Source organism: Rattus norvegicus, chromosome 4 (genome assembly GCF_036323735.1).
Source record: "Rattus norvegicus strain BN/NHsdMcwi chromosome 4, GRCr8, whole genome shotgun sequence".
Classification (NCBI taxonomy): Eukaryota; Metazoa; Chordata; class Mammalia; order Rodentia; family Muridae; genus Rattus; species Rattus norvegicus.
The window spans coordinates 11,588,431-11,615,774 of record NC_086022.1 but is presented as its reverse complement, the minus strand read 5'-3'; the positions used below and the strand labels follow the sequence as shown (position 1 = coordinate 11,615,774).

The window sequence follows — 27,344 nt, the reverse complement described above, 5'->3', positions numbered from 1 at the left end:
CATCTTGTGTGGGGCTCTGGGGCCCTCTGTACCTGAACAACCCTGTTTTGCTTTTTGAGGTACCCAGATCTTTTGTGAGTAGAGCCCCCTCCACCTTTATTAGCTCTGGGCCCTTTTGTTGTAACATCCCAGCTGTCTTCCTTTTGATCTCTTCCCAGCCTGTTTTCCTCTCTTTCCTTTCAAGGCAGAGTTCACTGTGAACTAATTAGGTGACAGAAGAAACTCATTAACATGGATTTGAGTAAAAGGCTTGGAGTCACTGCTGTGGCTGGAGATTGGGAGGTAGCATTTGGGTGAGCCCGGGTCTTCAGAAGAGACGAGGGGGGTTTGTTTTGTTTTTTGTTAGGTTCAGAGAGGGTGAGGCCAGAAGAGACTGTTCTCTGAGCTTCCCTGTCCCTGAGGAAGTATGAAGTTTTCAACTCCCAAGGTGATTCCCTGCCTTTCTGGGAGGATGAAACAACTTACTGGATTGCCACCAGTGAGAGAGGGAGGGGGGAGGTGTGTGTGTGTGTGTGTGTGTGTGTGTGTGTGTGTGTGTGTGTGTGTGTGTATGACTTTCAAGGGTAGGGAGAAGACAGGCTGAGCAGGCTCCACACCTAATTTCTGTTTATTAGTGTTATTAGTGACCTAAATCATCCCTACTCACATACCAGATGGGGCATCTTCTGTGTAAGTCATGGTCCCAGGAAGTACTTGTCTTGGTTTTGAGCCCTCCCCCAGACCAGCTTCCCCACTGAGGTTTGGAAGTACCCCACTGTCCATCTGCCTCGCCTGGAAGCTTTGTGTCACCCTCATGAAATCCTAGGCCCTGATGATCATTGTCACAAGACTGACCCAGCTGTTCCCCATACACGAACAGCCCTCAGCTCTGCTGCCCCCACCCCGTCCCTGTCCCTTCTGCCTGGGAAAATCTCCAAGCCCCTTCTTTCACCTTCCCCTTCCAGGCCTTTCCTGGGAACTCATTTTTTTTCCCCCCACCACAACTGGCTTTCACACTTCTGTCAACCCAAGTTTTCCACTGTAGGCAGCAGGCTAAAAAGAAAAAATAAAATAAAAAGTAAGGTTAAACCTAAGCAACCAGACTCCTTCTCAGTGTTCAGCCCTGCGTGCTTCCTGCAGTCGGATTCTTCATCTGCCTAACCATGTTGATCTGTTCTGCAAGGTGGTGTTCCCACCTTGCCCACAGAAAGCGATAGCAGCATCTTGGTCTTTCTGTTTGGCCTACAGAGTTGCCAGGAGCCTGTGCTTCAAGGGGCCGAGCTTCCTTCTCTAAGAGCTAACATTTCACCTTCCTTCAGTCAACCCCAGTTACTCTCTTGTGAAGAAGGGCTTACTCTGTTTTATCAGAAGGCGACTGCCAGAACAGTTTAAAACACTGAAATTCCTATCCTACTCTAGGGAGAACACCTGTTCAGCACTTAGCCCCAGGGAATGAAAGAAACACTACCAGGGCCTGGAGGATAGATACGTGCAGGACCTCTGAGTCACTCAGCCTCACCAGTGGGAAACTGACCCTCAGAAATGGGAGGGACCAGTGTGAACCCAGCCTCTCTCCTTCCCAAGGAAAAGTGAGTCTCCTGGTTGCAGCTGAAGCTGCATCCTAGAAAGAAGAATGCAGGGACACTAGGGTTTCGGTTGATGGCGGTGAGTGGGGAAGGAAGACTCAGGGTAGGCCTGGCCCATCCAGAAGCCCAGAGAACGTGTTGGGAGGAGCAGCTCTAGGGGTCCCACTGTGTAATGCCGACCAGGTGTATGTCTGTAGGGGGATGGGGCAGCAACGGGGCCAGCTCAGTTTCCGGTTTGGGTTGTGGGCCTGAAAGTGTCTATGTGTGCGTGCCACATGGCTATTGTGTATGCAGGAACCCAGCTTTGTCCGCTGCATGAAGCCCCTTTGTTTTTCCCTGGGGTTTGTGTTTCCTGAAAGAGGGAGAAGTTCCTTTGAGCATTCCTGCTCTCTGTGGATTGTTCTCAGCCTTATTCATGCAGTTCCCATTCCGCCCGCCTTCCTACCCAGCCTGTGGGTTAAGGGATATCCCAAAGGTACTGGAAGGAAGAGATCCAGGCTTCTTCCTGTTTGGTTCAGGCCAAAAGGGGCCAGGTATTTTGGGAAAGCCAAGGGGGGCAGCAGGAAAGGGTTCAGCCACAGTCTTTGCCTGGCCAGCCTGGGGTTAATGCTATGACTGTATTTCCCCCTTGCTCAGATTTCTCTCACCATAAGGAAAGGACATGGAAGCGCCAGCCCGAGCTCCTGACTTTGCTGATTGTTTAGGGTAGTCTCCACCCTGGCTAGGATTCTTGCCACAGGGTCTGCTGTTTTGTGCAGTGCCCAAGCTAGGCTTTTCCCAGTGGCTGGCCTAACTTGTAGGTCAGGAATAGGTTGGAATCTACATCTGTGACTCTGGTTCCCACAGTTAGCTATTTCAGTGGGGAGGGCCTATTGGGAGCATGGCTGCTTATGTAGGACTTTTCACACAAGGGTTCTAGGAATTCTGAGAAAGGATACCCATGTGGGGTGCTGGTAGGCAGTGAAAAGTGTATTTGTTCCCAATTTATCTCTTTAACTCCTATAGGTGGCCCAGTTGCATCTAGGACCTCAGAACACTGGAGAACAAAGGGGAGGGAGGGAGAAGAGACACAGTAAGGGCCGGCCCAGCCACCCTTTGGGGGTGGCTCAGTGGGCAGGAGGTATCAAGGGCACCCAGAGTGACAGTAATGAAACTGGCTTTTCTGAAACCAGGGCAAAACTGGGAGACCTGCTTTGGGGTTAGAAAGGACCATGCTTTCAGAATATGACCTCGGGAAAACCTCCTTCACACCATTGGCTCTAGAGTCAATGCCTGTTTGACCTCCCTCATCAGGGAAGCAGACTGCCCCTAAGTGCCACCTGTGTCACTTCTCAAGCGTGAGCTGCGTGAGCTGGTTGGAGGGCTTCCCACCCACAGGGGACAGGACTGCGTTAGGGGTGGTCTGAAAACATACATGTGACATTCAGAGTATATAGCAAGTGAGTCTCTGTGTTCATAGGGGACAGTTAATGGGTGAAGGAGCGAAGTTTGTTTAATTGAATTAATTTTCATACAGTATATTTTGGGCATGTTTTACCCCCCTTCCCATTTCTCCCAGGTCCTCCCCGCCTCCCTCCCCACTCACCTTTATGTTCTTTTTCTTGCCTCTAAAACATAAAGGAACAAACTCACAAGCCTCTACAGAAACAGAAACTAAAATACACAAGTAAAAGATCAATAAGAAAAACTTCCGAAGAAAACAAAATGAGGCGAAACACCTACACAGATAGCCTTGAGTTTGTGCTGGCCGACTCCTCCTGGGTGTGGGGCATGCCCTGAAGTATGCGGTTCACACCACTCTTCTGGAGAGAATGGACTTTTCTTCTGCTGGGGAATAACTGTAGGTGGTTTCTTAGGGGTGGGAGCCTGCATCCACTTCCTTTCAGCACTGGGACCACATATGCTTGGAGCCTGTGCAGGTCATGGGTGTGTTCTCCCGGCCTCTGAGTCCATGTGTGCATCCGGAAGGCAGACACTGTTCTCTCGGACACAGCCATGGCCTCTGTCTCATACAGTCAGCCCAGGAAGAGCCTTGATACAGACATCCCATTTAGAAACTGAGTGATCTGGGCTGGAGAGATGGCTCAGTGGTTAAGAGCACGGACTGCTCTTCCAGAGGCCGTGAGCTCAATTCCAGCAACCACATAATGGGTCACAACCATGTGTAATGAGATCTTATGCTCTCTTCTAATGTGTCTGAGGACAGCTACAGTGTACTCACATACATAAACAAATCTTTAAAAAAAAAAAAGAACCGAGTGATCCAAAGCTCTGCACGCTGTCCAGTTGTGGGCATCTGTTAGTTGGGAAAGGCATTTTTAATGCTCTCCTATAGTAACTCATCTCCGTCTTCTAAGTCTCAAGAAACCGTGGGAGTTGGTGCTTCCTTCTGTAGGACATAGGTGGCCCGAGAGGATGCAGGCAAGAATATGGACTGACCTGCCTGAGAGTGGGCCCCTCGACATGTGCCTGTGAGCCCTTGGCCAGCTGTTAGCACACGTCATGTCGGCCCAGGTGCAGAGGTGCTCTGGGAAGATGAGTTCTCGAGGAGACAGATGCCTTCCTGCTCATCACCTGAATGAACATCAGCGTGTATTGCCACATTCTCTGAAGTTAGTTTAATCCTGAGGATTTGCCCTGGGGTGGGTAGGACAGGAAGGTGAGCAGGCAGATGGGGCAGCTGTGTTGTCTGCCAGCTCTCCATGCCCCCTGGTCTTCAGTACTGTCCTGAAGGCAAGACAAAGACTTCCTCCGAGTTGCAGAGCCCCCCACCCCCCACACCCACACCCCGCACGGTTTTCCCCAGTGTCCTTTCATTTAGTACATAGATGGCCTGGGACTTAGAGTAGCCCCCCCTGAGGCCCTACTGTGAGCCACAGAGCCAGGACTTTTGCTGGTGTTCCTGTTCCTTAATTGCATGGTTTGGTCAGGTGGGCACATGGTATCCACATAGATGACTCCAAGGGAAGAAAGTGTTTGAGATTCAAACTGCCCTGGAGTTTAAACTTGTAGATCATAGTGTACAGTGGCTCAGGCCTCCTCTTCCCTGGTGGATCAAGGAATCTGGTTTCTTGATTCTCCATCTGAAGCATAGCATTTGAGGGTATCACTTCCACTCAGCAGAGTGCATGGACAGTAGCATACATGAAGAGTGTGTTCTTAAAAAAAAAAAACAACTCATGTGAGGGCTGCAGAGATGGCTCAGAGTTAGAGCACTGACTGCTCCTCCAGAGGACTCAAGTTCAGTTCCCAGCAACCACATGGCAGTTCAACTGCCTGTCACTCCTATTCCAGGGGCTTTGACACCCTCACACAGACATACATGCAGACAAAACTCTAATGCACATAAAATAGTAAGTAAAATAAACAAAACTATTTAAAAACTCTTATTTGAGCCACCATAATGGTGCACACCTTTAACTCCAGCATGTGGAAGGCAGAGGCAGGTAGATTTCTTGTGAACTGTATGGAAGCATCGCCTGTCAATAAAAACGTCTGTGACCAATGAGTTGAGGCAAGAAATAGGAGGTGGGAGTTCCAGGAGAGAGAGAGGGAGAAAGAAGGATCGAGGGAAGGAGAGACTGAGGATGATGATGATGACTGATTGATTGATTCTGCTGAAGAGTCAGGCAAGGGAGACTTGCCCCATGCTGAAGGACAGTAACATGAAACTGAGGAGAGGTTACCAATCACATAGTAGAACTTAGAATAGAATAAATGTGTGATTAAGTTATAAACTAGTTGAGAAACAAACCAAAGTTAAGGCTGTAAGTGTGTGGGGAGTTCAGCCAGCCCTGTCTCAAAGTAAGTAATAAGCCTCGTTTGAAGGGCTAAGGGAATGGCTCAGTAGTTCAGAGCACTTCGTTCTCCTGTAGAGGAGCCACTGTTCTGGGATCTATGATCTGGAACCCTCTGGAGGCATCAGACATGCACGTGGCACACATATGTGCATGCAGGCTGTTCCTGTTAGGTTTCTGTCGCTCTGATAAACACCACAACCAAAAGCCACTTGGGGAGGAAAGGGTTTATTTCATTGTGCAGCTTATAGCCCATCTGGAACTGAGGTAAGAGCAGTTACTAAGGAATCTGGAAGTAGGAGCTGACGCAGAGATCTCGGAGAGTGGACTGTCCTCTGCCTCCCTCCAGTTCATCTGCCTTTCCTTTCCCCACCCCACCTGCCACCTGCTTTTGTTTTCATGACAGGGTTTTTCTGTGTAGCCCTGGCTGCCCTGAAACTTGCTCTGTAGACCAAACTGGCCTCAAACTTAAGAGATCTGCCTGCCTCTTCTGGAATCAAAGGTGTGGGCCGCCACTGCCACCGCCACTCCTACTGCCACCGCGGCCTCAACTACCTTCCTTATACCTCCCAGAGCCATCGGCCCAGGGGTGGAACCACCTACAGTGCACTGAATCAAAAAGCAAGTGCCACATGCTTACCCCAGCCAGTCTGATGGGGACATTTTATCAACTGAGGTTCCTTATCCTTAGATGACTTTAGGTTATTCACAGAATAACTGTCCAGCACCCATGTAAAGTAATCGCATACACAAAAGTCTTTTTAAAAATCTCATTTAATACACGTTTATGTGTTGAAAGTGTATGTTTGTTATACCCAATTCATATAACAAAGGAAGTTTAACCGTGCCTGCCCCTCTTCCTACCTGAAGTTACTGTCAGGAGAATCTTCCCTGCTTCCTTTTCTGCTCTTTCCCCTCTGTGGATTTTTGGTGGGTTTTTGTACCACTGGTGTTCACAGCAAGGACAGAATGTTTTGGCTTGGTTTTGTGGGTCTGTGCTCATGTGTGTGCTCATGGAGTAAGGGTGTCAGCACTGAATGCCTTCCTCAGTTGATCTCTGACAGGTTTTTGAGATGGAGTCTGTCACTGAAACTGGCCTCACGATTCAACTAAACTGGCTGGCCAGCAAGTCCCAGGGCTCCCCTGTCTATGTCTGTCTGTCCAGTGCTGTGATTACCAGCACATGCACCGTGCTCAGCCTTTCTATGTGGATGCTAGAGATGGAATTCAGAGCCTTATGCTGTGTTTCTTTGAGACTCACAGTGGTCCTGCTGGCCTGGAACCCGCTATGTGATGGGGGATGACTCTGAACTTCTGTTTCTCCCACTTTTCCCTTCCCAAGTGTGGGGATTATAGATGTGCAACATGTTGGCGTTATACTTTAAAGAACATGCCTATTTATATGTAGGAGCGTTTTGCCTGCATGGGTGAATGTGCAGTGTGCATGCCTGCTGCCAGAGGAACTGGAGTTACAGACAGTTATGAGCTGGTATGTGGGTTCTAGGAACTGAACCCCAGGCCTCTGTCTGCAACAAGCGCCCTTAATCACTGAACATCTCTCTGGCCACCTTACTTTAGCTTGCATGCTTGGCTTTTGTTTTGTTTTGTGGCAGATGCTGCAGTGGGAGAAGAACCAGAGGTTCAGATACTATAGCAAGAATCATTTGTTAATTGGCAGCCCCTTAGGCAGGGAGTTCTTGTCTCCACACTCCTTCTGCCCAGCTCTCCAGTTTAGGCCATTCACTCCATGGCTCTGTGCCTGTCTTCCAGGGTCATTTCAGTTGTGTCCACCTAACAGATGTACAGTTACAGTATTTAGAACCATTTCAGGCATGGCTCTTGGGACAGGGGCCCAGCTACCAGGTCTGGGACTGAGAAGGACTCTGTGCTGAGTACAAAGCTTAGAGTCTTGTGGCTTCTAAGATGTTTCACTTTAGAGCCTACTGGGACCTCCTCAGTGGAACAGCCTGTGGGGGAAGAGAGCTTCTGTGCCTCAGTTTACGCATTTGACTTGTCTTAGTGTTGGTGTGCTGAGTACAACAGGATCATACGTGAGCTAGGCTGGCGCCTGGTACATAGCCAGCCCATGTTGATGGTAGGCATTATTCCAGACAGCTGTGCGCATCCTCTCCGGGAAGGGCACACTGTTTATTACCTAGTTGTGAGTTTGTCTGATCATTTCCTTTGCCCGATTTCCCACATGAAGATGGTAAGATACAGAGTTTGCACATTTTAGGGCCTCCGCCACCGTTCTGACTCCCAGGGCTGAGGTAGCCTTTTCCCTGCCCATTTCCCTGACAGATGAGGGGGAAAAACCCTAAAAGAAAAAGATTGAATAGCTTCCCCTCTTTGCACCTGTGTTTCTTTGATTATGGCTTTTTGTTTTGCTACTTGATTGACTTTAGTAGTAAGAATCATTAAAGTTTTGTTGGGCTGAGGGTAGAACACTTGTTTATCGAATAGAGTCCTGGCATACCACAGCACGCATATGTATACGCACGCACACACACACAGTGTCATTTATTCTCTTTTGATTTAATTCCGTCCTTTGTGCAGGTTCCTTTGGTTCGTCACTCCAGGTCTGTTCAGGCTTAAAATAAGTTTAATCTCTCTTAGTATTGATTTTTCTTAACTGTTTCTGTGTTTGAGAGTCAGCCCCTCTGCCCTGCACTGTTTTCGTCAGCTCATTGGTCCATTGTGCTTGACGCAGGGCTGACAGGGCTGGCCCCTGACGTGGCTGAGGCCCTGATCCTGACCACAGTGGTGCGCCTGGTGTTTTGTTAGACAGTGTTCCCTTTTCTTTCCCTAGCTCCCCTTCTTGCCACAGGTGGGGTACCACGAGCCCTACCTCTTGCTTTTGAATCTGATGTAGCTGTGACATTTGTGCATCTGAGCTCTGGGCTCTCTTTTGTGTGTCTGCAGCACTTGCTTTTTCTGGTTTTACCTCTAGATGGAAGCCTCTTTAATCAGTAATGTCAATAAGGCCTCTGAGGCTATCCTCAGACTGATCTTCCTGCCTCTACCTCCGAAGTACTGAGATCACAGATGTATACCACCATGCTTTCTTTATGTGTAGCTCCCTAGCTTGAACCAAGACTGTGTGCATGCTAAAAATGTTTTCTACCTAAGGAGCTACATCCCTAGGCCTGAGTGCCCAGTAGATAATGTGGCTGATTTTCATGGTACAAGAAAACAATATGTCTTTTTTGCTATTTAATATTTATTTACTTTACATACATGAGTATACTGTAGCTGTCTTCAGACACACCAGAAGAGGACATCAGATCCTATTACAGAGGGTTGTGAGCCACCATGTGGTTGCTGGGAACTGAACTCAGGACCTCTGGAAGAGCAGTCAGTGCTCTTACCCACTGAGCCATCTCTCCAGCCTGAAAACAATATGTCTGAGTTACTTTTCTACTTCTATGATAGAACATCATGCCCAGTATAACTTATACATGGAACAGGTTATTTGGGCTTATTCAGAGGATACAAGTCTGTCATGGAGAGAAGGCATGGCAGCAGGAAGCTGGGAGCTCTTCAAACCCAGGCACAGAGCAGAGAGGGTACAGAGAAGAGGCTGGATGATGTCAGAGCCCACCCCAGTGACACCTCCTATACCTTCCCAAACAGCACCACCAGTTGGGAACATTTCTCATTCAAACCACTGTGCTGTTGACCTTGTAAACTATAAGGTAGAGTATTCTGCTTGGCTGTGAAAGTTGAAAACATGAGCATGTGAGCATGTCGGAGCTTCAATATACGTCTCAGCACCGACCTTGAGTTTAGAATGCAGACATAAATGTGCCTTTTCTATAGATCTCCGTCTTCCTTTAGTCATCTGGTTAGCTTCTGCTTCTCTTTTCACTTTAAAGGTTTATCTTACTTTTATTGTGGATATCTGTGTGTAGGCTTAAGTATACATAAATGATGTGCATCGGTGTGCAAGTGTTTGTGGGGGCCAGAAATGGGCGTTGAGCTCCCTGGAATCACAGGAAGTCGTGAGCTGCTCCATGGGAGAGAGACCAGGAACTAAAGCCAGGTCTTCTACAGGAGCAGCGCATGCTCTTAGAGCCAGTAACTGTTTCTCTAGCTCCGCATGTTTGCGCTTTTATGTTGGGAGGACAACACAGGATCTCCCTCCTGTACCATTGACCCTCACTGATGGTCTCAACCACGCAGCCCACGGCCGTCCTGCCTCAATGTGGCCAGGGCTCGCAGTAACAGGCAGGTGCTACCACGCCCTAGCTAATTCATATTTATCTGCTGAGCACCCACCAAGGTGACGAATGGCAAATACATCCACTTAAAAGCATTACATATGCCTAGTAGGGTTTTTTTTGCATGTATGTATTTGTGTGTGCGTGTGTATACACACGTATGTGCCCATGCAGAAATAAGAGAACAACTTTGGGTCAGTTCTTTGTTTCATCATGTGTACTGTGGATTTATTTAATTCAGGTCATCCTGCTTGGTTGCAAACATCTTTACCTCTCTTGAGCCATGTCACTACACCCCTCCACACCATTTTTGTTCAACCCTATATATCTTTTGAAAGCCTAGAAGTATGTCTTGTTCTCCCCAGCCTCCGTAATAAAGGACAGGGTACTGAACCAGGGAACCGAGTGTCTCAGAGTACTGCAGCAGTAAATACAGATGCTGCAGGGGACTCCTCTTGTCCCCATGTTGGAACCCAGGAACTAATGGGCCTATGGGTGAGTTGGACCCTGTTATCCCAGGCCATGTATGACACTCGACATGATACCCCATGCCTCCTTCAGCCCACGTTGACGAGGTTTGAAGTGATTGTCTGGTTAAGAACTTATTCTCACCATCTTTGTCTGTCACTGTTAGGGGAGATGCGGTCCTGAGCCTGTTTAACACACTCAGGTCCTCAGTGTATCTGGCCCAGAGTCTAGAGCCGGCTTCCTGCTAGACCTAGCAGGTCAGAAGATTCTAGGTGCATCTACTTCTGTGTAGGACTTGAGCCCCTAACCCGTGGAGGACAGACAGGCCACTGCCCTTCTATGTGTGGGAGGAGTTCTCCCGAGTGGCAGCAGGCAGTCCTTGCACACTGTTAGAATGAGCCTGGCTGTCCAGCATCAGTGCTCCACCTCCAAGTCAACCATCAGTTTTCTCATCCAGCCCCTCACTCGTATTAGCACATTGTCTTAGCACGCCTTGCTTGCTGTGGGTCCCACAATTTGGCTCCTTCTGGCAGCCCCTTACCAGGCTGGGTTCACTCTGCTCACTTTATCCCCTCTCTCCTCAAATACAGTAGTAACCTTCCCCACTCTAATTCTAGTGACCTGGAGCAGCTGTTGCTGATCCTAGCTGGCATGTACTATGTCCTTGTGTCTGTTTGACTTCTACTTCCTGATGGAGCCTGAGCCCTGTGCCTATGGCAGAACTGCCCAGCCACGCCCAGCTTCCCCTCCTGTCCTCTGCGTGATGTGAAGCTTTCTCCAAGGACCCTTCATGATTCCACATTAGGTCAGAGGAGCCTGAGCCTCCCGAACCCGCTCCTGGGGCACAGTGGAGGAGAGGCCTCCTAGGTCACGGGCCAGGACTGCTCTGGAGTAGTGGAGAGGGCTCCCAGGCCAGTCGCAGCCAGGGCAGTGAGCATGAGTTTGTCCAGCTACCAGGTCAAGGGCCTGTGCATCATCTTCTGTATGGGCTGAGGCAGAGAGGCAGGCCATTGACTATGGCCTGTGTGCTCTGCAGAAGCAGCAGGTCTTCTGACTCATGCCCTCTCTGTGGTGAGAGTGCTAACTGTTGTGGTGGGTTTTGTTTTGTTTGAGACAAGGTTTTTTTTTTTAAGATTTATTTATTTTATGTATATAAGTACACTGTAGCTGTCCTCAGACTCACCAGAAGAGGGCATCAGATCCCATTACAGATGGCTGTGAGCCACCATGTGGTTGCTGGGAATTGAACTCAGGACCTCTGGAAGAGCAGCCAGTGCTCTTAACCACTGAGCCATCTCTCCAGCCCGAGAACAAGATTTCTACATAGCCCTGGCTGTCTTGGAACTCACTGTGTAGACCAGGCTGGCCTCAGAAATCAGAGATCTGTCTGCCCCTGCGTCCCAAGTGCTGGAATTAAAGGTGAGCACCCACAGGACTGGCCACTCATGAGTTTTGGACTAGCCCAGGAACTGTGGTCCCTCTTAAGCAGGACCAGTGGCTAGGGAAAGATATAAGTAGGGAACTCAGAATGGGCTCGGAAATCACAAGAGCCATCAGTCCAGGGAAGAGGGGTAGAGACCAGGCCCAGACTCCAGTCCTGGCTACACATGCACCCTCAGAACTCTGAGAACAGACGGGGCCATCTCAAGTATGTGCTGGCATCTTCCTTTCTCTGAGCTGTGAGATCTCCTTTGAAATATTGTGGCCTGCTAATGGGGACATCTCATGGGCCTTGTTAAGCAGTAGACTTTGATGGTGTTTGGGGTAGGATGGGGAGAAGAGTTGACCTCTTCCTCATAGTAGGGCCTAGAATAGGGCCAAATCCAGGAGAATGGGGCCAGCATCTCAGGGAGCTTGGCAGAGAATCACTTCCTGGATACTCTGTTTGACTGCCCCATCCCTTTCTGCCCAGGAAACTGGGGTGGTCTGGTATAGTCCAGGAGGAGGAGACCGTAGGGGAAACAGGGCTGACAGGGGTAAAGTCCAAACATGGGACAACAGTACCACAGCCTTTTCTTTCAAGGTGCCCCGAACTTGACCAATAATACAGTCTGTTTCTGGGGCAGGCTAGAATGCAAGGACTGGACTGGGCCCCCATGTTGGAACTGTGAGCGTGAGCGTGAGCGCTCGCTACTGCTGTAAGCAGGAGGTGGGCATATGTGTAGTGTGATGGTGAACTGCCATCAAGAAACACTGTGCTTTCAGAATCCCAAGGGCACAGGGTTAGGGCCGGGAATGGGTGCTGGGCCCTGTTGGCCCTAAGGCAGGGTGGTTCAGTAGATGTTGCTGGTGGCTGCAGCCTTGACAAGCCCCGACAGACAGTTTCACTAGAATGTGATGTGATTGTGAGAATTGCTGCCATGATGTGTTTAAATCCACATAAACGTGCCGCCCTCACCCCAGTGCCTCAGTGTTCATGCTGCAGATGTCACAAGATTGACAGCTCTTGCTGTGGCTGATGAGGGCTGCAGGGTTCTGAGCTGGGCCGTCAGGACCATCACTACCGTGCAGAACAGCAATGAGAAAGGGACTTTGGTCTGGCACTTGGGGTAGTCCTAACATTACCCGTCACACCTGCCATTCTCCTAGCAGTGTGAGCTTTAGATCATTTTCCCAAGCTATTATTAACTCCATTTTGTAAGTGGAGAAACTGAAGTGTAGAGGTTTTTTTTTTTTTAAAAAAAAAAAAAGTGCCTTAGGCTATCTGATCATCATGGCAGAGTATTCGAGACAGTGAGGTAGGTAGTAGCTACCTAGAGCTCATCCCCTGTCCTGTGTTGCTAAGGTAGGTTGTAGAGGGTTATGTCCATACCCTGGAAATAAGGTATATACAGTCCTTACCCCATGGTATTAGTGTGCCTCGATGATCCTTCCTTGTGTCTGTAGTCTTTCTGGGTGTCAGTGGATAGACTGCTTCCCTCAACAAACTCCCTTCCCTCAACAAATACCACTCCCGTCTGGCGGATGGCTGGTGGCATGTTCATATGTTCTAATCCGTTACAAGTCTGTCAGTATAATTACGTCTCTCATCACACAGTGTACATGTACTGGATAAGCAGCTAACATGCTCCCTCTTGCAGAGAGCTTCTACGAGGTGTTAAGAAACAGGTTTGAAAAACCCAAGAGAAAGGCAAGCAAAGAATAGGATGAGAGAGACGTGAACAAGAAACTCATGTAGTCAGTCACCATGAAAAGATGTTCTCCAATCAGAGCAGCACACATCCAGGGAGATAGAGCCACCAGATGCCCTGTCCACACAGCAGAGCTGCAAAGTTCTATGGTGTGTGCATGTATATGTGTGTGTGTGTCTGTGTGCACCTATAGCAAGGGTCCATGCTACCTTTCTGGTGGATGACTGAATGAGTCCCATAATATCTGTGTAGCTGGGAATGACCTTGAACTGATCCTCCTGCCTCTCAAGTGTTAGGATTTTAAGTATATGCCATCATGAGGGTTTATGGTATGGGGTGCTAAGGGTTGAACCCAGGTCTTTTTTGTGCACCTAGACAAATGGTCTGCTGACTGAACTCTAGCTTCACCTGCAAACCCTCCACTATTTGAGACAGGGTCTTTAATAATATAGCCATGGCTGGCTTGGGACTTGTTACCCTGTCTCAAAAATTATGAACAAAATGAAGAGATGATAAATGGAAGGGTTTAGAACCCATTGAGAAACTGACAGTTAGGCGATAAAGCCTTTGCCCAGGATGCATGAGGCCCTGGGTCAGTGTTCTCAACCTTCCTGATGCTGCAGCCTTGTGGTATGGTGACCCCCAACCATAAGAATTATTTTCAGGGGTTGGGGATTTAGCTCAGTGATAGAGCAGGCCCTGGGTTCAGTCCTCAGCTCCGGGGGGGGGAAAAAGATTAAAAAAAAAAAAGAATTATTTTCATTGCTACTTCATAACTGTAATTTTGCTACTTTTCTGAATAATAATGTAATTGTGTTTTCTGATGGTCTTATAGGGCACCATATAGAAGGTTCGTTTGACTCCCAGAAGAGCTGTGGCCCACTGTTTGAGAACCATGCTCTGGGTTTAATACTATTGCCAGACGGCGAAAAGAGAGAAACAGAAACACATGCAGCTAAGTGGAGCAGAATTTTAATCATGAAACTTCCGTCCTTTTTAAAGACAGTCATGGCAGTCCTGCCTCAGCCTAGGACCCTCCAGGTTAGGATTATAACAGGAGCCCATGTCTGGCTGGCTTCAGTCTTCTGAAGGAAGAGACCATTTTAAAAAACACATGAGAGAAAGCAATAGGTGAGAGTTGCTGCTGCAAAGTCACTCCCTTCAGGATCAGAAGGGTTTGGGATAGAGGAACCAGCAAGTCAGTCTGCTACAGTGTGAGCATGCACGTTTGTGGAAGTACATGTAGAAGTGTGTGTGTGTGTGTGTGTGTGTGTGTGTGTGTGTGTGTGTGTGTGCGCGCGCGCGCGCGCGCGCGCGCTCTCGGAAGCCCGAGGCTTGACCATGGAATCTGAAGTCCTGGGCCTGTTCTGGGCTCTAGCACCTACAGGCTGTGCAACCTTAGACAATTCACTTCCCTCTCAGAGCATCATAGTTACCACCTCCAAAAGACTAGGCTGCAGCTTCTGAGCTGAAGTCGTGCCAGGCTGCAGGGGCCTGGGAGCCTCCCAAAACTACCCCAACTCAGAGCTTTTCTATAGGGTCCTTTTGTACTTTCCTTGGGCAGCGAATCATAACAAATTACCATGAGCCAGATATCAATTTATCGTCTTATTTTAGGAATGCAAAAGTCTGATGAGATCAAGGTGCCAGCAGGACCACCCTGCTTCTGAAGGTACTAGGAACACATCTGCCACAGGCTTCTCCTTGACTTATGTTTATAGATGGCCATCTTCTTGTGTCTCTAGGTTTTAAAGACAGGGTCTTATGTGGCCCAGGCTGGCCTCCACTCATTATGTAGCTGAGAATGGTCTTGATCTTCTGCCTTCTGAGTACTGGGATGACAGGTGTGCCTTAAATGGCTGGGTTGTGCTGTGCTGGGGACCAGTCTCAGGCCTTGTGCATACTGGACAAACACTGACTCACACCTCTAGCTCCACTGTGAAGACTTATATTAGCATTTCTCTACATAGTTAGACCAAATGTCCCTGTTTTTATAAGGACATTGTCAGGTCAGGTGCCCACCCCACTGCAGTCTTAAGTACAAACACAACACTGCTGTTTTCACATGTTATGTCTTAGACCTACATTCAGGGCCTCAAATCTCCAGGGCCCCAAGCTTGGAAGGTAGAGGGGACCAGCCTGGCTCGGCTGTCCTGGCACATGTGAATTGTAGCCCTTGACCTGAGTTTCTACCTAGCCTATTGGGCATATGGCCCTGGTTTTAATCACTCATGTTTATACCACCCTTTCTTACCCAGCGGGGTTGCACTGGTCACTGCTCACCTGCTGCTCACCAGGCTCCAGGATGCGACCATGGTTCTGTGACAGTTTGAGCTGGGAAGAGGGGCTTTCTCTGTCTTTTTTTTTTTTAAAGATTTATTCATTTATTTTATATAAGTATACTGTAGCTGTCTTCAGACACACCAGAAGAGGGCATCAGATCCCATTACAGATGGTTGTGAGCCACCATGTGGTTGCTGGGAATTGAACTCAGGACCTCTGGAAGAGCAGTCAGTGCTCTTAACCACTGAGCCATCTCTCCAGCCCGGCTTTCTCTGTCTTACACACCATATCTGCCGTCAGCAAACTTGCCATGAGGGCAGGTACTCACACAACAGTCATGTCTGTATTATCTGCTTTCTGTGTTCCTATGACCAAAGAGGAAGTTCAGGACCGTTTGGCTGTGCTGTCAATTGAAGTAGGGAGGCAAGCGGCAGGATGTGGGGCGGCTGGTGGGTCACGTTGCATCTGAAGTCAGGAAGCAAGAGCAGAGACAGCTGGCTCCACTCTTCCTCTGGGATCCAGCCTGTCGAATGGCACCACTCACATTTAGGGTGTGTCTTTCCAGCAACTCCACCTAGAGGCCTCTTCACAGAAGTGCTCAGAAGCTGGGTTCCTGGGTGGTTTTGGGTCCTGCCAAGTTGGTAGCACTAATCCACTGCTGCTGGAGGGTGAGTTTGAGCCAAGTTGTGCTCTTCTTTGGGTTATGTGGATTATGGCACTGTCTTACGTCTCAGCCGGCTGTCCCCACCAGGAACTGTCTCCTTCAGGAAGAGCTCTGGTGCATACTTCATGTGTTGCCGGAACTCTAGTGAGGTCCCCTGGGAAGCAGGATGCAGGTGAGGAAGGCATCTCAGAGTGGAGAGAGTTGGATCACTGAAGGGAGGGACAGTTCCACTGAGTTCCAAGTGACCAAAAGGACAAGGGATGGGTAGATACTGTATAGTTCAGTAGAGGGAGGGTGGAGTAGGTGACATCAAGCCCCAGGGTCAGGGGCACAGAGACATGGACAGATACAGTGTCAGGGACTGCAGGGCTCCGTTGACAGTGACAAGGTCATGGTTTTAGCAGGTTGCACACCTTTGTGGGCATGAATACAGGTGTCAGTGAGTTAGCAGATGGGGTAAGGACACCATTAGGAAGTTGCTGCAGTGCCAAAGGTGCTTACTGAGCAGAGGAACCCGTTTGGAGAGAAAGATGATAGAACAGTCAGGATTGGCATGGTAGTGGAACAGACACCAAGTGTGACCAGCCCAAGGGCCCTGGTGCGGGCATGCCTGGTGCAGGAGACGCTCTGCTGCCACCTTGTGGCCAGAGAGAGCTCACACCTGAAGACACCTAATGCCTCAGCCATTCCTGGGAAAGCTAGCTGCATAACTTTGATCTCCAGGCAAAAGCTGGTCCTTCGGAGAGTGACAGCCACCATTTCTTGCAGATGAAGTGGGTTGTGACACTCATTTGTGATTATCAGTGCATCAGTAGCAGGACTAGGTTACTGAGACCAGGTGGATGCCTGTGGGAGTTACGCAGAGCTGCCCTTCCCCTCTGCTAAGGAGTCAGTGTTCTTTCCCAGGTGTGTCTCAGCCCTGCTCACGGGGTCATTCTCTTTCTGCCTAAAGAGTTCTCTGTTCCTACACCTCTGCAGGATTCATCACTAATCCTTCAGAAATTTTCAAAGAGCCATACATGCAACCTCTGTAGGACAGATGCAGCCTGGCACTTAAAAAACAGCTGCTCTGGGGGTTGGGGATTTAGCTCAGTGGTAGAGCGCTTGCCTAGGAAGCGCAAGGCCCTGGGTTCGGTCCTCAGCTCCAAAAAAAAAAAAAAAAAAGAACCAAAAACAAAAACAAAAAAAAAAACCCCAGCTGCTCTGAGAGAGGCCGGGTCTGTGGGGTTCTGACCCTCTACAACAGTCCAGCACAGAGCTTTCAAGGACAACCTCCTTGCTCTTTGTAGGTGATGGCTGTGTGGGACAGTGTGGTTGTCAAGAGCATTCAGGGCAGGTGTATGGCTGCATACACAACTAGTGCCATCCTACCCACTCCTGAAGCAACCCATTGGGCACCTTGTCCTCCACCCCCTTCAGTCCTCAAACACTGGCTTCTTAGCTACTGTTCTGTGCTTGCATTTTCATTGTGAGTGCATGAGGCTGTAATGGGCCGTCCTATTCTTTTGTGGGAGAATAAATAGTTCCTATGGGTGGGATAGACAGGACAGATAGATGAAGGCAGGGAACTGTTCTAGTTAGCCTTTCTGTTGCTGGAATAAATATCATGACCATAACCAACCTGGAAAGGAGTCTTACTTTGCTTATACTTCACATCACAATCCATCATCAAAGGAAGTCAGGGCAGAAAGTAAAGCAGGGCATATGCTAATTACTGGTCTGCTTCTGTGGCTTGCCCAACCCACTTTTTTTTAGTTCTCTCACACATTCCTAACTCAGTTTCCCCACCCTCCACTCCTTCCAGTTCCTCCCCTCATATCCGTTCTCATCCAGATTCACTCAAAAACCAGAGCAGACCTCCCAGGGATATCAACCAAACAAAGGCTAACAAGTTACAAGACCATTCGCAAACCCTCATGTCAAGGCTAAATGAGGCAACCCAGGAGGAGGAAGAGGCTCTCAAGAGCAGGCAAATGAGTCCGAGATCCCCCCCCCCCACACACACACACACTCCACTGTTGGGAGTCCCACAAGAACACCAGGCTACACAGCTGTAACATATGCAGAAGACCAGCCAGGCATGCACATACAGGGTTGGTTTGGTGCTTCAGTCTGTGGGAGCCCCTGGGAGGGAGCCCTGTTCAGTTGATTCTGTGGGCATGTCCTTGTTACAGTCTGGACCCCTCTGTCAGCCCACCCTTCTGTAGCTCTCAGAATCATCTGACCAGGGATTGCCAAGAGGTGAATCAAGAAAATACCCCTCACAGATCTAGCAGGTTTTGTTTTTTATTTTTGTAATTTATTTTTATGTACATTGTCTGCGTGTGTGAGGGTGTCAAATCTTGGAGTCACAGACCATTGCAAGCTATCATGTGGGTAGTAAGAACTGAACCCTGGTTCTTTGGAGGAACATTTAGTGCTCTTAACCACTGAACCATCTCCCTAGCTCCAACTTGGCAGTGTTAAGGTGTAGCTCAAGAATGATGGATAACTTACATTAGAAATTGTGAGTTATGGGCTGGAGAGCCGGCTCAGAGGTTAAGAGCACTGGCTGCTCTTCCAGAGGACCTGAGCTCAAATCCCAGCAACCACAGTGGCTCACAACCATCTGTAATGGATCTGATGCCCTCTTCTGGTGTGTGGAAGACAGCTACAGTGTACTTATAAATAATAAACAAATTTAAAAAAAAAAAAAAGAAAAGAAAAAAGAGTGCTGGGCTTTTGTCTGTCCCTGGGCCTTCCTGAGAGCCTGGGAAAGGCTCCTTCATGGAGCTGCCTATTACCTCTGCTACAAGGAGCAGGGAAGCAGCCATCATCTCCACTCTTAATAACTAGTCCCACGAGAGGGCATGCCCGAGAGATCCAGCCCAGGACTTGAAAGTTTCCAGCTCTCCTTTCTGGGAGCACCTTGATTGGAGGGGCCCTGCGTCCCAGGCATTCCCCTTAACCCCAGCCCCTCAGGAAGTAGCCCCTCAGGCTACTCCTTCAGTCTGCTAGTTCTCACCCAGACTGTGGGATTCTGAAGCTCAAAGGGACATGGAGTTGGGCTGGCTGGGCGGAGGCAACCTGGGGTTTCCAGGGACACTCAAGCACTAACCTAAACTGGTTTCTAGCAAATCTGTTCCTGGTATCAGTGGTTGTCTTCTGCGCCTGATGGAAGCTGATGTCTGGGTCAGGAGTGATGAAGGCAGTACAGGATCAGTCATAGATGGAGCTTTTGCCACATCTTGGGCTGAACCTGAGTTATCTGGGGATTGTGTGCAGCCCACAGCCCTGATGCCAGAAGGGCACTGGCTAAAATTAGGGGTGTTTCAGTTTGCAGTGTCAACTCAGGCAGGTGAGTACCACAAATTCTCTCACTGCTTAGGAGTTTCTCCTGGGCACTGGTTTACCTTTTGCTTTTTCTGCTGCCCTTTGGCCTCGTCCAAGCAAAACAGTGTCTTCTGAGTTTTATTATCTCCAAGGAAAAAGGGGTCCTTAGTCATCAACAGCAGCTGCTGTAGCATCAAGCACCTCTCAGCCTTAAAAACATCAGAGTGGAACTCTGAAATACGGTTACTTCATTAAATTCTCCAGAAGTCTGAAGCTAAGAGAAGACATAAGATTTGCTTGTCTCCTGCAGAATTTGGGCTTCTAACGAATCTGGTTGGCTCTGGAATCCTTGGTCTTGGTCCTCCCTCCTTGGAGAAAGAGAAAATGGTTCACTTTTCTGCAAAAAACGGTGTCTCTTGTTGGGAGTGCTTGAGGACTGTTATTTATTTGGCCTGCTCTTACTGACAACTCCTCACCTACCTGCCCAGTCTTAGGAGGAGCCCTGGCTGGAATTTCCTGTTTTCTGAGGGCTCCCAGGGGCTGCCCTGCACCGCCGTTCCTGGGTGTTCCAGGCCAGACTTGCTGCCTCTCCTGGTTAGGCTGGCTTCAGGCCCTACCAGGTCTGGGCTTGCAGCCTCAAGTGGAAGAGTCGAGGGACTCTATCGGCCCGCACCAGGTGCCTAGAGGCCGTTGGTCCGTGCGCCCCGGCCGCGGCCCCGGCCCGGGTCCAGCCCCGCGTCCCTCGCCATGGGCCTGGCCTTCGCCTGTGGGCCCTGAGCATGGAGCGGGGCTGGCCGCCCGGGGCAAGCTGCAGCGGGGAGCGGCCGGCCGTCTGCCGCCGCGCCCTCAGCGTCTGCGACTCGCTGGACCTGCACAGCACCTCGGCCGACCGGACCGCCGCCGCCCTGCAGGCCGCCTTGTGCACCGCGCACGAACAGCCTGCGCGGCCACGGAGCGTGTGCTCCGGGACTCCGGGGTCGGCGCCCTCTGGTGCGCGCGGCCTACTACTCGGCCTCTTGCGCCCGCGCCACGGCCGTCGGGGCCCTGCGCCCTCAGAACGGCCCGGCTCACCGCCGCCCAGTCCTGAGCTCAGCCCCGCGCCTACCTGGCGCAGCCGCGGTCCTGGAGAGAGGGCATCCAGGCCGCGGCCCACCAGCATGACGTTCCTGGAGGTGAACCGTCTAGAGCTGGCGGCTACGGAGGCGCCGGGCACAGGGCTTGGACGCACGGGAAGTTCGGGCTTCCTGCGAGGAGCGTCGCTGTGGAGTAGCCAGCGCTGGCAGGTGTTCCGTGGTGGTGGCAGCGGCCGCGGCGCAGAGAGTCCCCGGCGCGGGCTGTCCGCGCTCAGGAAGAGCTTTAGCTTCCGTCTGCGCCGCGGCCAGGAGATCCGGCGCTCCGAATCCGGGCTTCTTGCCCGGCCACCCCGCACGCGTACCCGCAGCGACGGCGACGCCAGCTCCCTGGGTACCTTCCCCAGTCGCCGAGACTTGCTGGGCACCGATACCCCGTGCCCGCCACCGGAGCCTGGCCGCCCCCGCGCCGCCGCCAGCCTCTGGAAGCTGCTCACCAGCCGCTTCCGCCGGAGGGAGCCCGCGCCCGCAGCGCCGCTGTGGAGCCGCCGGGCAGCCCCAGCCCCAGGATTCCTGGGCGCGCACAGCGGTAAGGGGGAACGCTGTGCATCTTTGTAGTGGCTTCTGGTTGAAGTCTGGCTGAAAACACTTTGTGTCGGAAGCCTACCTGATCGAGACCGGCGAGTGGGCGTTGCCTGGAAAAGCTAGGTCTGGCCCAAGCGCCCTTACCGGCCAGTTGGTATGCTTAGGGTCGCTGGAAGTGTCCAGAGGAGATGGCAGTGGCAGAGGATTCCGGGCAATGGCACTGCCCATAGCATCCTAACATGGCATCCTTGCGTTTCAGTGCCATCCTCTTTCTATAGTGGCTCTACGGTGGCTCTCTATACATCTTCTTTCTGTACAATATGGCTGCTCAGGAAAGGAGCACTAGACTAGAGAGTTTCTTAGCTGGTAGCTGACTTCTCTTCCTAGCTGCCTCTGGAGCTGAGGTCAGGGACTGATCCTGGCCTTGAATGAGATAATGCTGTGAAACATCTGTGGGCTGGGCCAGTGAGTGGGAGCTGGGCAGGACAGCAAGTACTGCCCAGACGGAGTCTAGCCCAGGCCAGGCTGTCTACAACTTGCTGGGGAATAAGAGATGAATGCTGGCTATCAGGTCAGGGGCACTGAATAGCAAGAGGCTTCCTTCCCAAGGACCCTGTCTGAATCTAGGCTAGCGGTGCTGAGTGTGGGCTAACAAAAGGGAGCCTGGAGGTTGGTTCTCCTGCAGAGGTGCTGGGGAAAAGGCCTGGCAGGGCCTGGTAGATGTGCCTCCTTGGACCTGCCTCTACAGAACAGGGCCAGGTGAGGCTCCTCCCTCTTCATCCTGGCTCTGGAATGTGGTAGGTGGCCCCACCCTGCCAAGGGTGAGCTGTTCCTACTCGCAGGAAGGAGACTGGTCCCCCTTGCCAGGGCCCTGCCCATTTTGGGTCTGGTCTGAGACCTGCTGGAGTAAGTAGCCTCTCATCTGGGTGAGAGGCATCCAGGCACCAAGCCAGGTGAGCTCATGTGGACCATAAAAAGGAGGACTAGGAGGGGCAACAGGCAGGATGAGCCTCAACTCACAGCCCTGCCCTGAAGACTATCTTTGTCTGTTCCCTAATGAGCTAGGGTGAGAGTCAAGGTTCCACAGAGGACAGTAATGTCCTCTGGCCTTGACTGAGAGGAATATTGTAAGTGGCAGCTGCAAAGGTTAGGGCAGGTCTGTGGACACTGCTTTGGCCCTGATGGATTGACTCTGTCTTCACAGACTCATTTGTGAACAGCCAGGAGTGGACCCTGAGCCGCTCTGTGCCGGAGCTTAAAGTGGTGAGTGGGTCCATGGGAGCCCAGAGGCCCTATGGCTGGGTGGGCCCTGGCTTTAGGTTTTGTGTCTGGCTGGACATTGGTTCTCCTGACTTCCACCCTTTCCTCTGTGGCCTTGCTCCCTCTCCCTGGCCTTTTCTGGGTCCCTCTATACTTTTCAACTTGCATGTTCCTTCCTTCCTCTTAAGCCCGAGTCTCAGGTTGTCCTCATGCCATCTGACCACTGCTTTACCCATTCCTCTTCTGCAGGGCATAGTGGGGAACCTGTCTAGTGGGAAATCCGCCTTGGTTCACCGGTATCTGACAGGGACCTACGTCCAGGAAGAATCCCCTGAAGGTGAGCATCACAGGCTGGGCTGGCCATAGGTTGTCTCTTCCTCCATATTGTGTCTGTGCGGGGCTCTTGCTCCTCTCCTGGCCCATTCTCTTCCCTTCTCCCCTGGGAACTCAGGACTCTTCACACACACCTCCACCATGTTCTCTGGGCACCCGGGGCTTCTGCTCACACACACACACTCCATGTTCCCCTTCTCTGCATTTGGTCCTGACCTCTACTCTGTCCTAGGGGGTCGGTTTAAAAAGGAGATTGTGGTGGATGGCCAGAGTTACCTGCTGCTGATCCGAGATGAAGGAGGCCCCCCTGAGCTCCAGGTGATGCGCCTGCTGACTTGCCTGCCTTGTGTCAGAGTTCATCGGGGCCAGTGGGTGCTGACTTGTTTATCTCCCCAGTTTGCTGCCTGGGTGGATGCGGTGGTGTTTGTGTTCAGCCTGGAGGATGAAATCAGCTTCCAGACAGTGTACAACTACTTCCTGCGCCTCTGCAGCTTCCGGAATGCCAGCGAGGTGCCCATGGTGCTGGTGGGCACGCAGGGTGAGGCAGGGCATGCTGTATGGCAGGGTATGGTGGTAGACTAGTGAAGCCTCCATAAGCAGGCCACGAGACCCCAGCTCCCACTTCCTGCCTAGCAGTGACAGGCTCTTAACTCCATGGCCTTTAAACACAGGGTCTTCAATTTGCTTTTCTCACGATGATTCCCAAACTCTGTATGATTATTGTGTCCACAGTTTTCATTGTTGTCATTATTGTTACTGTTATTGAAACATGGTCTCTCCCTGTGACCCAAGTTGACCTTGCCTTATAGCCTCCTAAATCTGGGATTATAGACATGTCCCCCAAACTGGGTTGTGTCCACACTTGTTTTCAGTGTACGAGCAAGGGCTCACTAAAGTAATTGGTTTGCCAGTTTTCATTCAAAGAGACAGTAATAGAATGAATTACAATCCAGGCACCTGAGGTCTCCATGCTGTGTGTCCCACTTGGGCCTCTGCCGGCCCACCAGTGCATAGCCCTCTGTTGCTTCTCAGCCAGCTGAATGACTCCCATCTTCCAACAGATGCTATCAGTGCTGCCAATCCCCGGGTCATTGATGACAGCAGGGCCCGCAAGCTGTCCACAGACCTGAAGCGCTGTACCTACTATGAGACATGCGCAACCTATGGGCTCAATGTGGAGCGAGTCTTCCAGGACGGTAACTCAGGACCCCAGAGCTGGGTATAGGGTGGCTCTGTGGCAAGCAGTTAGTGCTAAGTGTACTTGGGGAGCTGCCAGCCTGGACTTCGAACCCCTCTCTCCAGCAAGTAGAATTGACTTTGCTATTCCCTGCAGTGGCCCAGAAAGTGGTAGCCTTGCGGAAGAAGCAGCAGCTGGCCATCGGGCCCTGCAAGTCCCTGCCCAACTCACCCAGCCACTCGGCCGTGTCTGCTGCCTCCATCCCAGCTGTGCACATCAATCAGGTGCGGTTGCCTCCTTGTACTTCCTGGTTTTGTCTGCCTTGTCCTACCTCTCGGTGGCGTCATCTCACCTTTGCTCATCTCTCCTAACTCTCAGCTGTTTGTGGCTCCATTTCTGTTGCCTGTGTGGTTGGCTTCGGTCTGGCCTTTTCCTGCTCCTTGTCCTGGTTTCTGTCCCCTTCACTCCACTGTCTTCCTCTTCACTACTCTAGCTAAGATATCACAAACATGTGCTCTCTGAATTCCATCACTTAGTCTCCACGCTACTGCTTATGGAAGCCTTATGTGTTAGCAGGCATGGAGGGACCAGAAAGTTCTTTCTGGTGTGCTCATCGCTGCCCTTGGTAAGCAGGCCTGACCCCTTCTTCTCTGACAGGCAAACACTCCCACCTGGTCGAAGGTGCAGGGGAGGAGGTGGATGCAGCCCCAGGGCCACCAAGCACCCATGCTGGTCCTCTGCCCCGTGGCAGTCTTTTGTATTAGAAGGACAGCACACCCTTACGAGGGTGTTTGGCCTTCAGCTCTGCGTGGGATGTGCAGAATCTGAGCCAGCTCCTGCCATTGAATTTGGACCCAGCATACCATTTGGACATTTGTCTATATCTGGGCCTATTGCTGGGTTAGTTTTTTTGGCCCTGACATGTAGACCAGTGTTTGGTTCCATAGCTAGACACCCTTCCTGCCCTGCTTCGCTGCTGTTCGCTGCAAGCCCAGAGCCATCCACAGTGGTCTGTGGTCAGCCACTGTGCTTCCCAGTGACAGTTTGGTTTCAGTGTCAGGACCCTCATTAGGACTCTTACACCATCCCATGATGAAAGGAAAAGGGAGGAGGGGGTGAGGAGGGAGAGAGAAGAAGGTCTTCATGTCTTCAAGTGGTCCATCTACTCCACCAGCAGGGCCAAGGTAATGCCCTAGCCTCTGCGATGCTCCCACCCTTGGGAGGCTGCTGAGGGCCGGGTGCATTGCAGTCCCTTGGCCAGATTGTGTGGAGATGGGGCCTGTGCTCTAGCGAGGCCTGGTTTCCACACATCATCTCTCTGGTCTAGGGAAGACACTTGTGTATGTTCTGTCTCCATCCTTTGAGTGTTTGTTGGTTTTCTCTTCCTCCTTTTCCATTCCTCATCTGTAGCTTATTATACCCAGAAGCCTTTGCTCTGTTCTGCACTACACCTCTGGCTCTTCTGGTGCCCTCTTTGCCATGCACTTTGTTGAAGCAAACCTCAGATTGCCCAACACCCTGAGCCCAGCCCCCAGCCTCCTGCCCTGATTTGGGGAATTCAGAACGGGTGATCTGCATCCTTGTCCCAGGCCGCCTGCGGATCATGGTGCTGTCATTTGCTCACTCTCAGACTGTGTCTCTGATGTGGTAATGTTAGCTTATGCTCCTGACCTAGCTCTCAGGTTGGCACAGACGCATCCCGTCCAACCCCTTTCAGAGCCCTGGAACAAGGGTGCAGAGTTCTTCATGGGGACCGTGATTCCCTTGGTCTCCAGGACACGCTAGCTCCCCATGACACCACCTCTGTGGCCCTTCCCTTCTGCTGCCTCTTGTGCAGTGTGCCCTGCCCCTCGCCCATGGTCACTCTCAGCAGTTCTCTCTGTTCTTAGGCCACGAACGGCGGCGGCAGCGCCTTCAGCGACTACTCCTCCTCAGTCCCCTCCACCCCTAGCATCAGTCAGCGGGAGCTGCGCATCGAGACCATCGCTGCCTCTTCCACCCCCACACCCATCCGCAAGCAGTCCAAGCGGCGCTCTAACATCTTCACGGTACGTGCCCCATCCTCCTCCCTGCCCAGATGCCATCACCGCACAGGCAGGGCTGCGCCGAGCTCCCGAGCAGGAGGGCAGGCAGCCCCAGGTCAAGAGGATGCAGTTGCTCTCACACACAGGGCTCCTAGAGGCTCCTCACTGAGCCCGCAGCACCTTCCAGGCCATACCTCTGAGCCCAGGCAGGCTCCCCTCAGACTGTGCCCTGTGTACATGCTCACCCTGTAGTTTCTCTCCTTCCCTCCCTCCCTCCCTCCCTCCCTCCCTCCCTCCCTCCCTCCCTCACTCCCTCACTCCCTCACTCCCTCACTCCCTCCCTCCCTCCCAAGACCTAGAGTTTCTGTGTCAGCTTGAGGGATCTTTGGACTCGGTGGCCTAACTACCCTGACCCCCTTTGATTCAACAGCTAATGAACCGGAGGCCGGAAGGCTGTTTGCCCAAGGCGACACAGAGGGTTAGCTGGCCCAGCTAGAGGCCCAGCCAGGCTTCCCAGTCCGCCTTCCGGCTCTTTTTCCGTTACCCCACTGCCGAGGGGAACATTCATGCTTCCCACCCACCGCTGTGATTGGTTTAACAAAGGCTTAGCCATCTTTTCCTGGGCTTCACCACGCTGCCTCGTGCCTCCCGCTCAGGTTTGTCCTGTCTCCTTGTGAGCTCCTTGCCCTTCCCTACCAACCTCATGCCCCTGCCCGGGGTCCACTGAACTCCCTGCTCAGGGCCAGCCCCTCAGCTCTGTGGCCCCTGAGCTCGGTGCTCCCCATCCCAGTTTTCACACACCATGCCCCTCCCTGCTCCTGCTGTGGCCCTTGAGTGGGGCTCTGGCTGGACTGTTCCAGGAGCTGTGGGCAGAAAAAAGGTGGGTGAGCAGCCGTCCCTCTGCATCACTCCACACCTCTCTCGAGAGCCAGGGCTTGGCTCGTGGCCTGGGCCTGTATCCTCCATCCTCACATCTCTCCTGCTCGACATACCTCTGCCCTGCATCCCTTTGTCTGTTGGCTCCTGATGTGCGCGCTCACTGGCCTCTTTGTGCTGACGGCTGCTGCTGCTGCTGCTGCTGCTGGGGTGCACTGTGCTTACACAGCTCCCACCCTCTGAGACCCACAGCTCCTCCTTTCTGCTCTGTTCATCCATCGAATATGCAGAGCCGTGGTGGCTGCCGGCTCGTGTCCACACTGCTGCCGTTACTGTTGCTGTAAAGCCCTCGGGTGACCACATTGGCACCCTCCACAGCCTACTCCCCAGCATCAACATCCTGTCTCACTCTCCACTGCCTCGATTCCATTCTTAACCTCCTCCCACCTTCCCCCACTGGCTGGTTCAACGTCAGGGCATCCCTGCCTCCCTGCTTGGCCTGCTGTGCCCGACTCCATGGCCTCCTTGCCACAGTACCTTCGGGCTCCCTCCATGTGTACTCTGCTGCCTGCCTGCTTC

General features: G+C 51.6%; 1 protein-coding gene and 1 long non-coding RNA gene across 13 annotated transcripts in view; one reads left to right on the top strand and one right to left on the bottom strand.

Moving 5' to 3' along the window:
* Nucleotides 1–27,344, top strand: part of Agap3 (ArfGAP with GTPase domain, ankyrin repeat and PH domain 3) — a 50,420-nt gene that overhangs the window by 1,836 nt on the left and 21,240 nt on the right. For 4 of the 12 annotated variants that reach the window (NM_001398853.1, XM_006235941.5, XM_008762650.4 and 1 more), the window contains exons 2-8: nt 22,300–22,358; nt 22,605–22,692; nt 22,921–23,006; nt 23,085–23,226; nt 23,750–23,884; nt 24,022–24,149; nt 25,755–25,913. In NM_001398853.1, the coding sequence (NP_001385782.1) occupies nt 22,300–22,358; nt 22,605–22,692; nt 22,921–23,006; nt 23,085–23,226; nt 23,750–23,884; nt 24,022–24,149; nt 25,755–25,913 (797 nt within the window). Of the gene's footprint in view, nt 1–19,963; nt 21,100–22,299; nt 22,359–22,604; nt 22,693–22,920; nt 23,007–23,084; nt 23,227–23,749; nt 23,885–24,021; nt 24,150–25,754; nt 25,914–26,319; nt 26,546–27,344 lie in introns of those variants that run through there. The other 8 variants (XM_063286226.1, XM_017592682.3, XM_039107750.2 and 5 more) reach the window with 6 other exon arrangements.
* LOC134486542 (uncharacterized) lies at nt 1,523–19,761 on the bottom strand. Its single transcript, XR_010065738.1, has 2 exons — nt 19,521–19,761; nt 1,523–16,282 (listed from the first exon to the last, which is right to left on the bottom strand). It is a non-coding gene; the product is annotated as an uncharacterized LOC134486542 (long non-coding RNA).